The sequence below is a fragment of the Penicillium argentinense genome (genome assembly GCF_028826775.1).
Source record: "Penicillium argentinense strain IBT 30761 chromosome Unknown utg000005l_segment0_segment0, whole genome shotgun sequence".
Lineage (NCBI taxonomy): Eukaryota > Fungi > Ascomycota > Eurotiomycetes > Eurotiales > Aspergillaceae > Penicillium > Penicillium argentinense.
The window spans coordinates 2,441,132-2,456,998 of NW_026622664.1; the positions used below are offsets into that span (position 1 = coordinate 2,441,132).

At 54.3% G+C, this 15,867-nt stretch overlaps 8 protein-coding genes across 8 annotated transcripts; 3 read left to right on the forward strand and 5 right to left on the reverse strand.

Annotated features, from left to right (window-relative positions):
- Window positions 1-42: 42 nt before the first annotated feature.
- Window positions 43-2,537, forward strand: N7532_005707 (Sec1 family protein; the record flags this gene model as incomplete). The annotated part of the gene is made up of 7 exons (XM_056618201.1): window positions 43-76; window positions 148-185; window positions 250-337; window positions 410-556; window positions 616-818; window positions 874-1,340; window positions 1,394-2,537. The coding sequence occupies 7 exons, from the start codon at window positions 43-45 to the stop codon at window positions 2,535-2,537; spliced, it is 2,121 nt and encodes a 706-aa protein (XP_056474360.1).
- A 580-nt stretch (window positions 2,538-3,117) lies between these two features.
- Window positions 3,118-3,612, reverse strand: N7532_005708 (uncharacterized protein; the record flags this gene model as incomplete). The annotated part of the gene is made up of 1 exon (XM_056618202.1): window positions 3,118-3,612. The coding sequence occupies one exon, from the start codon at window positions 3,610-3,612 to the stop codon at window positions 3,118-3,120; it is 495 nt and encodes a 164-aa protein (XP_056474361.1).
- Window positions 3,613-4,290: 678 nt separating this feature from the next.
- Window positions 4,291-5,085, reverse strand: N7532_005709 (putative G-patch domain protein; the record flags this gene model as incomplete). Its single annotated transcript, XM_056618203.1, has 1 exon — window positions 4,291-5,085. One exon carries the CDS (start codon window positions 5,083-5,085, stop codon window positions 4,291-4,293), a length of 795 nt encoding a protein of 264 aa, XP_056474362.1.
- A 169-nt stretch (window positions 5,086-5,254) lies between these two features.
- Window positions 5,255-6,574, forward strand: N7532_005710 (putative oxidoreductase; the record flags this gene model as incomplete). Its single annotated transcript, XM_056618204.1, has 2 exons — window positions 5,255-5,431; window positions 5,492-6,574. The coding sequence occupies 2 exons, from the start codon at window positions 5,255-5,257 to the stop codon at window positions 6,572-6,574; spliced, it is 1,260 nt and encodes a 419-aa protein (XP_056474363.1).
- Window positions 6,575-6,891: 317 nt separating this feature from the next.
- On the reverse strand, window positions 6,892-8,237 carry N7532_005711 (NAD-dependent epimerase/dehydratase family protein; the record flags this gene model as incomplete). Its single annotated transcript, XM_056618205.1, has 4 exons — window positions 6,892-7,286; window positions 7,368-7,824; window positions 7,893-8,127; window positions 8,209-8,237. The coding sequence occupies 4 exons, from the start codon at window positions 8,235-8,237 to the stop codon at window positions 6,892-6,894; spliced, it is 1,116 nt and encodes a 371-aa protein (XP_056474364.1).
- Window positions 8,238-9,361: 1,124 nt separating this feature from the next.
- On the reverse strand, window positions 9,362-12,298 carry N7532_005712 (deadenylation-dependent mRNA-decapping factor PAT1; the record flags this gene model as incomplete). Its single annotated transcript, XM_056618206.1, has 4 exons — window positions 9,362-9,485; window positions 9,545-11,728; window positions 11,785-12,066; window positions 12,261-12,298. The coding sequence occupies 4 exons, from the start codon at window positions 12,296-12,298 to the stop codon at window positions 9,362-9,364; spliced, it is 2,628 nt and encodes an 875-aa protein (XP_056474365.1).
- A 753-nt stretch (window positions 12,299-13,051) lies between these two features.
- On the forward strand, window positions 13,052-14,420 carry N7532_005713 (glycosyltransferase family 15 protein; the record flags this gene model as incomplete). Its single annotated transcript, XM_056618207.1, has 4 exons — window positions 13,052-13,099; window positions 13,197-13,949; window positions 14,014-14,302; window positions 14,356-14,420. The coding sequence occupies 4 exons, from the start codon at window positions 13,052-13,054 to the stop codon at window positions 14,418-14,420; spliced, it is 1,155 nt and encodes a 384-aa protein (XP_056474366.1).
- A 715-nt stretch (window positions 14,421-15,135) lies between these two features.
- N7532_005714 (mitochondrial 37S ribosomal protein uS12m) lies at window positions 15,136-15,799 on the reverse strand (the record flags this gene model as incomplete). Its single annotated transcript, XM_056618208.1, has 2 exons — window positions 15,136-15,201; window positions 15,257-15,799. 2 exons carry the CDS (start codon window positions 15,797-15,799, stop codon window positions 15,136-15,138), a joined length of 609 nt encoding a protein of 202 aa, XP_056474367.1.
- Between the last annotated feature and the right edge of the window lie 68 nt (window positions 15,800-15,867).

Genomic DNA, 15,867 nt, shown 5'->3' on the forward strand with positions numbered 1-15,867 from the left:
TCGTTTCCTCTCCTGCGCCCTCCTGTCGGGCTGCCCGCCATCATGGGCTCCTCGATCATCAACATCCAGCGCGATAGTAGGTGGCCACTACGCTGCTTTACGTCTTCCCCAAGGAACCTCACTGACGGTTGTTTTCTCTCCTCCTAGTCATCCTCAACACCATCCGCCATGCTGGCGGCAACGAGGTGCGTTGTCCTCCTTTCCCCTATCCCCCCATCTGCGCCGGGCACTGACGCCACTCCCGTACAGTGGAAAGTTTTGGTGGTGGACGAACACAGCCGGAAATTGATCAATGGTGCCGTCAAGGAGGAAGAGGTTCTCAACCTGAATGTCTCCAGTGAGTCCGCCTAGCTTGCCATAGTTCCCTGGAGCGTCAGACAGCCCACTAAACCGCACTGTCACCCCGCAGATATCGAACAAATTGACCACCGACGAATGAAGAATCCGGATATGGATGCGCTATACATATTGTCACCGGAATCCTGGATCGTGGATTGCCTCATGGCCGACTTTGAGGTCAAACGGTATCGAAGGGCCTTTTTGGTTTGGACCTCATGTCAGTGGGCGGCAATGCCGGAGCTGTAAGAGAATGCTTCCAGCTAACAGTGCTTCTAGTCCTTGATCCGCAGCAACGCGCTCGGATTGACCGGTCACAAATGGCACGCGATAGCATCGCCGACTACCGCATTATGAACATCGATTTCTACCCCCGAGAGTCACACCTGGTCACTTTCCGCGATCCGTGGAGCTTCCCCGTCCTGTTCCACCCAGGCTGCAACCATTTGATCCGACACCATCTTCAAGGCCTAGCTCAGAAGGTAAGCTCGGCGTAGCCGTGTGTATTTGCGCTATGGTGCTGATATACTCAATTAGGTCGTCTCCCTCTGCGCCTCTCTGGGTGAATACCCTGTGATCCGCTACTATCGCCCTCGATCCCCGACTCACGAAGCTGGTGTCCTATGCTCGCACCTCGCACGCTTCATTCAAGAAGAGTTAGATCAATTTGCCCAATTCCAGCGCGACTTTCCGCCTCCGTCAAACCGTCCCCGGGGTGTGCTGCTTGTGGTGGATCGATCCATGGACGTATATTCGCCTCTTCTCCACGAGTTCACCTACCAAGCGATGGTACATGATTTGTTGCCCATCAAAGAAGGCGATAAGGTTACCTACAAGACGCTGCTCAATGAGGGCAAGGACACTGAAGAGATCAAGGAGATGGAGATTGGAGAGCATGACAAAGTCTGGGTGGACTACCGACACATGCACATGAAAGATGTGCTTGGAAAACTCGGAGACGACTTTGCCAAATTCAGAAAAGCGAACCCGCAGTTTGCTGACGAGTATGTATTCCCTCTCAGTTATGGCCCTCGGGCTTACTAATGCGCATGCGCAGTAACGACAAAGCGAACGTCAACACCATCAAGGACATGTTGGCTGGACTGACAGAGTTCACCGAAGGGAAGGACGCCTATACACTGCACTTGAACATGGCCGAGGAGTGCATGAAATACTTCCAGAGTCGCAAACTGATAGAGGTCAGCTCTATCGAGCAATCATTCGCTACTGGCCTCGATGAAAACTACAAGAAGGCGAAGAACTTGGCAGCGCAGCTCGTACAACTGCTCGATGATGATGCAGTCATCCCGCCAGATCGCCTGCGGCTACTCTTGCTGTATATCATTTATCGTGGGGGTCTTCTAGGCGGCGACATTCGGAAGCTTATGGCACATGCCCAACTTCCGGGCCAAGATGGGAACGTAATCTCCAATCTCGAACTGCTTGGCGTGCGCGTGGAAAAGCCGTTGAAGGATGAAAAACCTCCCGCTCAGCCATTGTTCCAACGACGCATCCCTGCGCCAGAGTCAGAAGAGCTGAGCTTGACTCGGTACGAGCTTGGGCTGAAGCTGATGCTAGAAGAGCAAATCCGAGGCACTTTGGACCCCACAGTCTTTCCCTTTACCCGGCCTCACACAGACACGGATGGCGGAATGGCTGCACAAGAGATGATTTCTCAGCAAGCCTCGCTGCGCAGTGCCAAACCTACATGGGCGCGCACCCGATCTGTCGATCAGCCTCGTCAGCGCATGATCGTCTTCATGGCCGGAGGTGCCACCCACGGCGAGGCGCGTTCCTGCTACGAAGTCTCGCAAACCTATGGTCGTGATGTGTTCCTGGCCACCACCCATATGCTGACGCCCGGACTCTTCCTGCGTCAAGTGGGTGACCTGAGTATGGACAAGCGCCGCCTTGATATTCCGGCTGAGCGACCCAAGCCCAAGGCCCCGGATCACCTCTTCGAGCGCGAGGCACCTCCTGCACCAACACCTCCGCTACAGAAGAAGACGGTAACCCCGGCGCATCTGAACCCACCTGCACCCCCGGAGGCGCTCATGGCAAACATGTCTCTTGGACCGAATGGGTTGAACAAATCGAGTGGGACTCCCCCGCCTGGTGGAAAACTCCATAAGAAGGATAAGGACAAGAAAGACAAGGACAAGGATTCGAAGAAGAAGCTGGGATACCGGTTCTTCAAGTAGACTGTTCTTCCCTCGGATCAATTTTTTTCCTGTCTGATCGCTCTCCGTGCTGGGCATGGGTCCATTCAGCGCTGTTGTGATACCATCTTTTCTTTGTCTTGTTTTGGTCAGTCTGGTCCACTCGGAGGCGCATTGTCGGTTGGACTTCAAGATCCTTTATTGCATGATCTCCGTGATTGCCAGACAGGGAGGTCCCTACCAGGTACCTGCTAGCAGGCATCGGGGACTTGCAAATAGTTAGCTACGCAGAGCATATAACTTTCAAATATCATCACCAAAAATCCGTGATTTCTTAATAAACTGCCGTAGCCATTCTTTCCGGTACATACTTCCTGTTTTTGTAGTTTATTTACATGTGAGTATAAGAAACACTGATTCAATTGCGATATCTGATCGAAAACCATTCCGAAAGACTTCTTAGACTTGATTGACCTCTTGGTCTTCAGGAAAATATGCCCGAAGTCCTTCGACCGTTGCTGCTGAAGAGCCAGCAAATATCCTGATAGCCGAGGCTTGCTTGGGCACTGTCATGTGCGACGACACTGTCATGTATCGAGGGAAAGCATGGTCCTATTTCATGTTACACTATTGCAGCTAAATAGGTAACCTCCATCGCCCTCGACGCATCACGCGTCGTCTCCATCTGTGTCCCCATTGTTGCCTCGTCGTCCTCACGTACAACTACCGTTTCCTCCTCTGTGACGCGAGTAAAGATGTCTTCGCTAATCGTCTGAGATTGTAGCCACAGGTCGTGGGGCATGATGTCCATGACTTCGTAAAGAGCCTTGTATGTTTCCACAAGCGAGCCCATAGAGACAAGGACGTCGGCTTCACTAGCAACGAGGTCGAAAGTCTCAGCCGGTGCTTGGAGAATGTGGCGCAACAAAGCATTAACCTCCGGGTCCAGAATATCGAACAAAGAGCTCCTCGCGTCCGGTTTCAGTCTTCCTGCGATCTCTGCTTCCTGCCTGTAGTACAATAGGCCCCAGGTATCACGTAACTGTTTCTTTATTCTGCCCTGGGCGGCTTGCGCGGCCCAGGAGTTGAAACAATGCAATCCGTAGATGACAACCATCGCTTCCAAACGGCCACATGGTGTTGACCTCAGCGCATCAATCGCGGCTGAAGTTTCATTGCGAAACTGTGCATCGGGCTGTAGGATCTCAAGGACTGTGAGTACAAGGATCCTAAATCTTTCTCGCGAAAATAAGGCAGATAAGGGTGGAGGAGGTGTAGGAGGAGGTGCAGGAGGACGCGTAGTAGGGAATTATGGGCGAGGCATGCTCGATTTCGTAACGGCTCTCAGCAAGTCTTATGGCTTGCTAAAGCTGGTTAGAGAGAGTGAGAGAGTGAGAGAGTGAGTAAATCTGAGAAGCTGTCTGCTAGATAAATAGTGAATAGTCCGAGAACATATAGGTGCGGTAGGAACACTTCAGGGAGACAAGATAATTGTGAGAGAGATAGAGAGAAAGAGTCCGAGATCCGAGACTCTTCCAGCTGGATAGATGATCTTTCACTCATCCAGTTTCACTTATAAATTCCTAAGCGGGCCATTTCTTTGCACTGGACACTGAAGTATTAGAAAAAAAGTAGATCTTGTGTCACAGTACAGAGTACATGGCCAGGCGACCGGGTAAAAATTCGGCTAGCGAGTAGTTCATTACAAGTTCAAATAGCACTCTAGTAACTTATGTATTCAAATGGGTATCATCGGAAAAATCAAACTGGTAACAAAGCACCACAACTGAACGATTCATGCCTCTTCCCCGAGGTACTTCAGCACCTCATCACTCTGAAAGAACATATTCCGCAATTTCTCCCCCCTCTTCCGCGAGTCTAGCTGGGCCTTTCGAACCTGCTTTGCATTTAACTTCTGCACCTTAGGCGGCGGAGATGGTGGCTTTATCCGATTACCGTCTTCATCCATCCCCGCACCCAGACCAGCAGTGTCGTTCTTCATACGGCCTTTCAATGGCTCTCTTATACCTTCTCGACCTGGCGCACCGAGTCCCTTGCGACTGTCCGGATCCCAACCGTATGTGGCAAGGTAGCGTAGACCAGCGCGAGAACGGTCAAGATGTGATGGAGGGTGGGAATGAGAAAGGCAAACTTGATGGGCGAGGGAGGCCTCGTGTGGCCGGTCTGTCGATGTCCCTGTGTCGGCGTTTGAGGGGTCTGACGAAAGTGGTAAATTACATATTTCACAGTGGTCCTTGGATTGCACTGGTGGAGGTGGAGATGAGACAGCGCTTGAAGTTGGTGGTGCGGAGTATGTTGCGCGGGGAGGAATGGATTCTCGTTCTCGCTCTTGTTCTCCTATGGGTGCATTCGGTGATGTATTTGCGGACTTGTTCTTCAGGACGATCGAGAGGTATGCGTCTGCGATGCTTGAACCTGACGGCTTGGATGGTAGTGTCGACGTAGTCGTACTCAGTTCTTGCTCCGAGGACAAAACGAACGGCACGCGCTTGCGGCGTATTCCTGCGCCGAAGACGCGCTGGTCCTCGAGGGGAAGAAAGTAATCCTCATCTTCCTCTAATGGGGGCATCGTGCGCGACCTGCTGGAGGTTTTTGACGGGCGAAAGCCTGGAGTCCCAAGTCGCCGTCCGATGTGGCGATGCCAGATCTACGATAAGCCGATAAGCTCGCCCTTTCCGCAACGGACAGCTCGACCACTTTCTCTCTCGCTTCTTTTCCCCAATTCGCCCTTCCACAAGATGCCCATCCCAATTATTACCCATGGCATCCAGGAGGGTATCTCTACTATCCCATATGCCTGGGATTTTATCCGCATTGCCCCATGGATCCTCGCCCTCGCTGCGCTGAAGTTCTACTTCGGCGGAGCCCGCAACACCTCCGAGCGCCTGATGGCCTCGAAGGTGGTGATGGTAACGGTACGTTTGAATCGGATTACTATATATAGATAATGTTACTCACTATATTCCCTTCTATAGGGCGGTACATCAGGCATTGGAGCACGAGTTGTACGTGACCTCGCCGCGCGGCAGGCCCAAGTCATCCTTCTCACGAAGCAACCACCCTCCGACCTCTTCCTCGTTGAATACATCGAAGATCTTCGTCGCGAAACCAAGAACCCTCTCATCTACGCCGAACAAGTTGATCTTTCCTCCCTACACTCTGTCCGTGAATTCGCCACAAAATGGATCGACAATGTCCCGCCCCGCCGCCTCGACGCCGTGATTCTGTGCGGCGGCACCGCCGTGCCTGCCAGCGCCCGCGGCCAGACGCAGGATGGCATCTCCGAAGAATGGCAGGTGAACTATTTGTCCAATTTCCACCTCCTTAGTATCCTCAGTCCCGCCCTCCGTGTTCAGCCTGCCCACCGTGATGTCCGCGTCATCTTCGCGACATGCTCAAGCTATATCAGTGCCAAATTCGATCTGGAAACTGTCAAGCGGGATAATGATTCCAACACAGGGTCATCTACATCCAAAGATAAGGCGCCTGCGGCCAAACTCTCCGTGAAACCGAAGAGTATTTACGCTGTCAGCAAATTCGCTCTCATGACCTTTGCCCACTCCTTCCAGCGCCACCTGAACGCCTACGCCCGTCCGGACGGCCTGCCCCCTTGCACGCGCGTGCTTATCGTTGACCCGGGTCTTTCGCGGACACCCGGTACTCGGCGCTGGCTTACCGGCGGTTCTCTCTGGGGATTGCTGTTGTATCTTCTCACCTGGCCATTCTGGTGGTTGGTACTCAAGTCTCCGGACCAGGGTGCGCAGAGTATTCTCTATGCGGCGATGGAAGAGAAGTTTGCGCGCGGAGAGGGTGGCTGGTTTATCAAGGAGTGTCGGGAGATGGATTGTGCGCGGCGAGATGTCTTTGATGAGGATGTTGGGAAGAGGCTGTGGGAGTTTAGTGAGAAGCAGATTGAAGAGGCGGAGAAGGAGGGGGCTGTTAAGCGGGCTTTGGCTAAGAAGGAGAAAGAGGCAGAGGAAGAGAAGAAGAAGAGGAAGGAGACCTCTTCTGCGAAAGCGCAGACTGCTGGATCTCGGCGGAGTCGAAAGAATAAATAATGGCTGATGTCATTTGTAGAGCTAGCTGGGTTGCTGGCTCTTGAATCCACTGCATTGCAGTATATAGAGTTTAGTCTAACCGTATAGACTTCAAGCAATGAATGAACTAAGAAATAAATATGTCTCCACATGTAGGGTAATGCACTCTCTACGCATAAAGTAGAACATTCTACCCTCAGGTCCACAGGTAGGGTATACTATATATTTTGAAAAAGGAAATTCGTTTCGTGTATTCTACCGAGTTTCTATCCACGCATCATACCAATAATGCTTTTAAATTTTCACTGTCGAGAGCAAAGTCAAGCGAACTGATCTACTTACTTCTTCAGCTGAGCAAGCAGCTCGGCCGGCGGCTGCTGGCGGTAGCCCTGGGGGTTGTTCTTGGTCCAGAGCCAGAGGTCCTCGCAGGCCTGCTCGAGGGTGCGCTGGGGCTGCCAGCCGAGCTCGGTGTTGGCACGGGTGGGGTTGGCAGTCAGGTTCAAGACGTCACCGGCACGGCGGGGGGCAACCTCGTAGGGGAGGTCACGGCCGACGGCAGCGGAGAAGGCGCGGATCATCTCGTAGACGGTGCTACCCTTGCCGGTGCCCAGGTTCCAGGCGCGGACACCGGGGTTGTTGGCGCGCAGGTAGTTGAGGGCCTTCAGGTGGCCGTCAGCCAGGTCAAGGATGTGGATGTAGTCACGGATGGCAGTGCCGTCGTGGGAGGCGTAGTCTAGCAGAGTTATTGTTAACCATTGGCTCATCACGGGTCCCAATTGGGTGTGAATGGCGTTAAGAATACGGAAATACTTACCGTCACCGAAAACCATCAACTTCTCACGCTTGCCAGTGGCAACCTGGGCAAGCAGAGGGAGCAGGTTGTAGGGGACACCCTGGGGATCCTCGCCCATGATACCGCTGGGGTGGGCACCAGCGGGGTTGAAGTAGCGGAGCAGGGCACCGTTCCACTTCTTGGCCTCGGCCTCATTGCCGGCCTTGGTGGCGTTGTTGCGCTGAGCGTTGATCACATCGGTGATGGCGGTCTCAACGGCGAACTTGGTGTTACCGTAGGGGTTGGTGGGGCCCAGAGGGCACTCCTCGGGGATGGGGATCATGTTGGGGAAGCGGGTGGCATCACCGTAGACGGTGGCGGAGCTGGAGAAGACGATGTTGGTGACATTGTGGCGGACCATGGCGCGGAGCAGGTTGATGGTGCCGTAAACATTGACCAGGTAGTAGTCCAGGGGCTTCTCGCCAGACTCGCCGACGGCCTATCCAAGCACAAAAGGTTAGCGCCGTGACACAACAGCATGGAGAAATGAATTCAAGGGGAATGTACCTTCAGGGCGGCGAAGTGGATGACGCTGTCAATGTCGGGGTGAGCCTCGAAGACCTTGTCGAAGCCCTTCTCGTCGGTGACATCGAGCTGAACGAACTCGGCCTTCTTGCCGGAGATGGCCTCAATGCGGTTCAGAGCCTCGGCGGAAGAGTTGTAGAGGTTGTCGGCGACGACGACCTTGTAGCCAGCCTCGAGCAAGGCCAGGGTGGTGAACGAGCCAATGTAGCCCGTACCACTGCGGGGCGAATTAGTTGGAACTGCAACAATCACAAATGCCGGGAAGGGAAGGAACAGCAGGAACACCGTGAACACTTACCCAGCGACAAGAACAGAACCGGCAGACATGATGTAGGATTCGCAATTAGAACAAGAAGGGAATGGGGAGAGGAAAGCAGCCACGCAGGCGGGGAGGGGCAGCTTTTAAGGGGAAATTCGAGGTGGGGGTGCCGACAGGCCGCTCGTCATATCCCCATTACGCGGCCGAACCTTCAAGACCCTTTTTAATCTTACGGCCAAAAGCAATGGGGTGATATGTCCGGGCAACCGCAACCACTGGATATCTACATGACACGCCCGAACCGGTGATCCTCCCCGGAGACCTCAATGGCGAGGCGAATGGCGTGTGTCGGGTCGCCCGATGCGGATGCGCGATGGCTGTTCCTCGCCGATCGCGGGAATGCGGCGGTGAGCAGCACGAAAACAGCCCGTCGCTGGAACCATCCGCCAGGGTAACGATCGTCTGCAAAATTGGCCAACTGTCATCGTCGCAGGCGCCATGCGAATTGCGGGTTGAGTGCCCACTGCAAACCGCGGGTGGCCACTCAGCGGCACGGGTTGCGCCCCGTCAGGGTCCAGGTCCACGTTGGAGCATTGAGTGCATCCGGCCACTCGGCCCGGATCGTGAATACATTATCTTATTGCAGAACTGTAGGGTAGGATACATTAGGGCATGCACATTCCCAAGGGTTCAATTTGGGTATAAAGAGACTATCGCATACATACAACTGTAGGGCTGGACTAGCCGGAAACCCGGCTTATTTATAGAGGGTACTACCTATTGTAGGTAGGGTAGACCCGCTCCCGAGCTGAACAGGAAGTAGAAAATGGGAATGAAATTGGTATGAAGAACTGGAAGTAAAAACACAGATGCCCAGAAAAATGTAGGGCTGTTGGGCACGCTCTCAAAAGCAGATGGCGAGAGCCGGGGGTCAGGTCCGAGTGGACTACTGACCCTTCATGTCCTCATTGTAAATTGTGCGAGGACGAAGAGACGCCCAGTACCCGGCGTGTATGCGCGGGGTAGCCAGAGGGGGGAGCAGTCGGCGGGAGATTTGGCATCAAATGAAAGGGGGCGTGGGATTAGAAGCCGGTCCCGTCCTGACAGACTCCATCATGACTAAAGGCGGCCAGATTGATTGGCAAAGACTCCATCGATATCGGAATACAAGTTCAAAGCACGCAGGTTCACTTTAACCCAGAAGTTCCACGTCGAGGCCAATAGCCCGCATGAACAGGTTGACATTGCCCAGACGCTGGCTGGACATTTCGGCGGGCAGGGTCTTGCTGTAGGCAACGGTCTCCATAACACGGTCCCTGGTAATTATTCATTAGTATCACGGTGGTCTTTGTCGTAGACCGGGATTAAAACTTACTTGACGGCAATCACCAGGCGCTGCTGTTGCTCAGGGCTGGCTCCGATACCGACGGCGGCAAGGAACTGCCAGACGTACATGTCGTCACCCGAGTTAATTGAGCCGGGGAAGATGTCGGCCAGAGCAGGCTCCAAGGTGTCAAAGAGCACGTTGAACTTCTCAACCCACTGTTGCCAGTCCCGCTCAGAGGCTTGGCCAGCCTCCTTGACAATCTCGGCGCGACTGAGTAGCATGGTCAGAATGCCCAGTCCGACCTTGGTGCGAGCCACGGTCTGCACGTGAGTCTGGGCGATGACCAGACCCAGAAGGCCGATGATGATGTTGAACGGGGCCTCGTTGACATAGCCCAGGAGACTGGGCATCACGGCCAACGAGAACAAATCAATGGCCTCACGCATGGCTACGGAGAATTGAGCCTCCCCGGGGACGGGCTGGGCCAGACGCACGACATCCAAGCTGTCCAGGTGGACAACAATCATTGTCAGGATGGTCACGCGCTGCTCCTGATCGATGTGGCGGAAAATGCGAGGGATGGCCTTCTTACCCTTGGGGTAGGACAGGAAGGCGATAAACGGATGCGGGGTCGTGGAGTTGGGCACGATGGGCTCCATCACCTTCAGCGAGTGCCAGAGCTTCTGGTTGAGGGCGTGGACCTTCTGGCGCCATTCCATGTGCTCCTGGATCGCCTCGGCATCGCCCTCTTCGGGCGGAGGTGGCATAGTACGCTCCATATCTTCCATGGACATGAGGGCACTGTAGACCCTTTCGATATTGGTCAGAATCGACTTGCGATCACTCAGACTGAGGTCGGACTGTAGCTTCTTCGGCCGGGGCCCCTCGGAGCTATCGGGCCGCTTGATGTTAAGCATCGGCTTGGGGGCTTTGGCATTGCTGAAGGAAATCTTGCCCAGGCTGCCCTCGATGATCAGCTGCTTGTTCTTCGGCTTCGCCTTGGCTGCCTCGACGGCGCGCTGGACTTGCTGCTGCATGCGCTGCATGTGGTTGTCGGCGCTCTGGAAAGCTCGGCGGTTACCATGACCACCGACCCGGTTGCCAGTCTGAAGCAAGTAGGTCTGAGCAAAGTGGCCGAGAGGCTGGTGGGGGTGCTGACGAGGCGCTCCCCGAATCTGGCTATAGACCTGATAGTAGAAGTCTTCGGCCAGAACAGCCTCCGGATCCGAGTCCGCGACATTGCCAGCAGCCGCAACTAGTTGCTGCAGCTGGATGCGCGTGATGAAATTCTTGTCCTGAGGCGTCATCAAGCCATTGCCGCGCGAGAGCAGAAAGATCTTGTGGTTACGCTTTGCCCGCTTGGCGTCTTCGACGAGATAGGCATTGCGTTGCTCCTCGGTCAGATGCACAAGCTGCTGCGGGTCTGTGATCACTGGCAGTCCACCATTGGGTCCTCTTGTTGTCGGCGGGGGGATTTGCTGCGGGCGTTGGTTGGGGGGCGGGCCGGCATGGCGCGGACCTTGAGGGAGATTCTGAGGAGGCAGGTTACCCTGCATCATGAGATGCGGCGGCATCCCCTGAATACCGGGAGGGGGACCAGCATGGAGCTCTGGCATCCCCGGCGGGGGGTGAGGCATGCCGGGTGGTGGGCCACCTCGCTCGAGCTGTGCCCGCAAGACCTCCGGGGGAATTGTAGGGAAGCCATCGGGAAGGGTGATGTCCTGGTGGTGGCGCATATACGACGGCTCGGCCATGTGCTGGGAAATTGATTGCGGCACTGGCGAAGATTGGTAGCCTTGGTTACGCATCTGCGCCTCCACCTCCTCCAGACTCATCATCTTTCGAGCCTGAGCCTGGGTCGGGATCGGCTCGGGCTTCTTCTGCGAGATACCCCAAACGCTCGACTTAGCCTGCAGGTCGGGGATAAATCCGGGATCGGAGTATTTCTCGTAACCGCTTCGCTTCGTGGTCGCCGTCGCTGCCGGAGCCGCTGCGGGCTGGGCAGACTGGCCAGCAGCGGGCGCCGCCTGGGGGTGCTGCAAGCTATAGCGAATCTGCTCTTCGCCAATTGCATCGGCGACGGTCGCCGTCTTGCCGAAGAAATCGAAATCCTTGCCCACGGGTCCCGTATCAGTACCGCCGCCGCCGCCGCCGAAGGTGTCGTCGTTGAAGGCATCCTGGTCGTCATCAAGCTGGTCACCGAGACCATCGTATGTGTCTTCGAAATCGATCCTGAAAGCCCCGTTAGCTTCAATTCCACCGTCACCGCCATCGCCGATGGTACTCACGCATCGTCATCCTCGAGCGCACTCGCACGGGCAACCTCCGCGAAGGGATCGGGGTTCTCGAAGAAACCCCGCGAGGCCGCGGGACCGCCTTGGCGGTCCCTCGGAAGGTTGGTATCGAATCCAAAGAAAGACATGGATCCTTTGGCCGATGGGAGGAAGGTGAGGTGGGCGAAGGTGGGAGGACGATTTGGTGGGGGAGGAGGAAGCAACTTCGGGCTGCGCGAGCGAAGTTCTGCCGGACGGGCGGCCTCAGGCAGAAACCGCCAAGCTCGCGGATCGACCCTGCAAAAGTCCGTGGAGCACCGCGGGGATCGTAATGAAACAATTACATTGTTCGATTCTGCGATTTTATCTGGGCATGGGACTATTGAGGGCCCTCAGTCCATCGTCATGATGTAGGTCGTGGATACTGGAAGTGTTCAGACAATCAACCGTTTTCCATTCGCATCGAAAATACTTCTTCGGTCATATCATACCCTATGCTATACTCAAAATGCACTATACTCAAATGCATTGTACTTAGGGTACCCACTGGGGTCCTCCAGAGGATGTGAAACAATAAAGAGGGAAACCACGCATCTCCAAGGGCCGAACGAGGGACCTCGAGTTATGAAGGAACACGAAGGGCGCCTCCTCTGAATGCCCTAAGGTACGAAGAATCCACCCTGGACGCCTCCGGATGAGCGGGCCCAGACCGGGTTCTTGGCCACTCTGGCCACTCGTCGAGCATAAAAATATGGCCTACGGCGGTGCTGCCGTATAGATCGGCGTAACGGGCGCGATCAGTGGGCTTTTGCATCATTGGCCCCGTTGGGTACAGCGCGCCTGAAACAAACTCCCGTGTGCTTCGGTGTAATTTCCATGGCCTCCTATACTCCTAGAACTCATCACGCTGTAGCCTGCTAGCGCCAGCTCACCCACCAAGTCTTGTCATCTTGGCTTTCAATGTCGTCCGCCGCTTGGATCCCCTGAGCGCCCAGTCGGATCCGAATTGTCTTGGAATCGGTGCAACCACGCGGCTCCTAGCGGTTGTCGCCAGTGTGTTGCGCGGCCTGCGGTTCCTCTTCCTCCGCCTTCCCCTATCGCATTCCGATTTTTGTTTTGCAACTCTCCTTTCCCCAAAGCTGCCAGGTCCCCGTTCTGGTCTCAGCGGATGCTGGTTGTGCCTTGTGGACTGGCCTTCGCTTTCTCGGCCTGATCGCACCTGTCACACTCGTTTACATTCTCTGTCTCCGCCGTCGGCGTATTCGCCTCGCCCCCCGCCACCATGTCCGTCAACGTGCGGTACACCAGGTATCTGGTGTTTGCGCTCGTGGTAGGTCTCCAGATCGATTTCCGTGGTCTCGTGGCACACATGGATCGTCGCAGGCCCCGGTCCTTAGCCACGCGACGTCGCTAACAGACATTGTCAGGGACTGACTTTCTTCTACCTCGTCTCCCGAACCAACTTGCGCCTCCCCAGCTCCGCTTCCTTCTCGCGACCTGCCCCGACATACAATGAATTCAAAGCAAACAAGTTTCAAATTCCCGGCGCCAATAGCACTGAACGGGTGAATGCCACCTTCGTGACTCTCGCGCGCAACTCCGACCTCTGGGACATGGTCAAGTCCATCCGAACCGTCGAAGACCGCTTCAACCGCGATTACAACTACGACTGGGTCTTTTTGAACGACAAGGAGTTCGACGAAGACTTCAAGAAGTTGACCACAGCGTTGGTCTCCGGAACGACTCATTATGGCCTAATCCCAAAGGAGCACTGGTCGTATCCCGAATGGATCGACCAAGACAAGGCTGCCGATGCACGCCAGGAAATGGATCGCAAGAAGATCATTTACGGTGGATCGGAGAGCTACCGTCATATGTGCCGCTACGAATCGGGCTTTTTTTTCCGCCACCCATTAATGCTGAACTACGAGTACTACTGGCGTGTCGAACCCAGCATCGAACTTTTCTGCGACATCGGTGCCGACCCGTTCCGTTTCATGAAAGAAAACGACAAGAAGTACAGTTTCGTCATCAGTCTATACGAGTATGAAGCAACTATTCCCAGCCTGTGGAGTAGCGTGCAGAAGTTCATGGCGAACCACCCGCAACACATTGCGCAAGACAACGCAATGGAGTTTATCAGCGACAATGGTGGCGAAACTTACAACAAATGTCACTTCGTATGTTGTCCATATCTTTTGAGGGAGATTGCCGAGAAATACCTGACACTAACTTTTTCGATAGTGGTCAAACTTCGAGATTGGCAGTCTGGAGTGGCTGCGATCTCAGGCATACCTCGACTATTTCGAGTCGCTTGACAAAGACGGTGGCTTCTTTTACGAGCGATGGGGCGATGCACCCGTCCACTCGATTGCTGCTGCAACCATGCTGAGGAAGGATCAGATCCAATTCTTCCATGACATTGCCTACTACCACGTACCCTTCACTCATTGCCCGAACGACGAGCAGACCAGGCTGGATCTTCGCTGCTCATGCAAGCCCAAGGACAACTTTGACTGGAAGGACTATTCTTGTAAGCTCTCGCGCCGGTTCTTCTCTGCGTGGTCTCACCGCTAACATTTTTAGGCACCAACCGATGGTTCAAGGTTAATCACCTGCAGAAGCCAGATGGCTGGGACAAAAACGATTGACTAGCGGCATTTGGCCAGTTTGCCATACTTCTGCTGTTTGTTAGCATCGCCTCCATTCTACTCAGCCAAAGCGTGCGGAGCTGGTTATTCGTACGACTTCACGTCTGCATCACCTTTGTGATGGGTCTGATTGACCGTTGCCGTAACGCTCACAAATACCGTTCTGTGAGCGGCGGAAAATTGAGAAAAACTGCAAGATCTTCCCGATCGTGATTTTTTCAGCATATGTTCGGAGTATGTGCTTGACTGAAGGCTTTCCGCCCAGTACGTTTCGACTGGGAGATTATGTTCTCGACTTTGTTGACCATCATCTGATTCTCCGTGTTTTCTCCGTTTTTTACTATCTGAATTCTGGGAAGCGCTTCTATCTGTTTCTTGATACTGGTTGCATGGGATTATCGGAGTACAAGAGGGTCCTCAAAAGGACGAGCAATATTGTTCAATATCCATTACCCGGCCAGCCAGGCTGCTGCACTTAGTTACGAGTTACAATGTGAAAAGAAAAAAAAAGTCAAATATCGATGATAATCCAGTAATGATTTCACGTCGTAATGATACATGCGATTCCAATAAATAACAATATCGCCCATGTTGTGCACCAAATACAGTAGTAAGAAAAGCAAAGATGCATGGCTCTGGCTGATTTTTCGGTCATGACTGACTGAAGCGTTGCCCTTTTATGCCATCAACTGAAAATGTAAGGTATAAATCCGATTTAGTTGCCCTTGGGCTTCTTGGTTCCGTACTTCGAACGGCTAGTCTGTCGACTTCCAACACCACCCTTCAAGAACGGTTAGGAATTATTCTCTGGAGAATTAAAAAGGGGGAAAACATACCAGATCCATTGCACCACGAACCAAATGGTATTTCACACCAGGACAATCCTGAGCACGGCCACCACGAACCTGAACCACACTGTGCTGTTGAATGTTGTGGCCCTCACCGGGAATAATGGTAGTAACGACCTTGCCAGAACTCAAACGAACACGAGCAGTCTTGCGTTCGCCAGAGTTGGGCTTCTTGGGCTTGGTGATACCGGTCTTCAGACACACACCCTTCAGTGACGGGTGGTCCTTCAAGGCCGGAGACCGTCCACGGCGTGCGCGCTGACCCTGACGGCAGCCTCGGCGCACTTGGTTGTAGGTGGCGCGGATAATAGGGGAGCTGGAGAATTCGCGGCGGGCAGTGGTTGACAGGGAAAGCGCTGTCTGGCTGCGGAAGACGGGTTGGAAGCTGAAGCGGGTGGTGATCGGGGTTGTTCGGCCGGCGAGTCCCTGGGTGGAGGTTGTGAGGGTACGGAGGGGGGCGAGAGATGGCGTCGGACGCTGGACCAGAGTTCGCAGGGCCCGGAGGGCCAAAGACGGGTTTAATTGGGGCATTTTGGTTGTTTTATGTTGCCGTGGAGGGAAATGGCTTCTATCAGGCTAGACTTCAGATCGCGGACGAG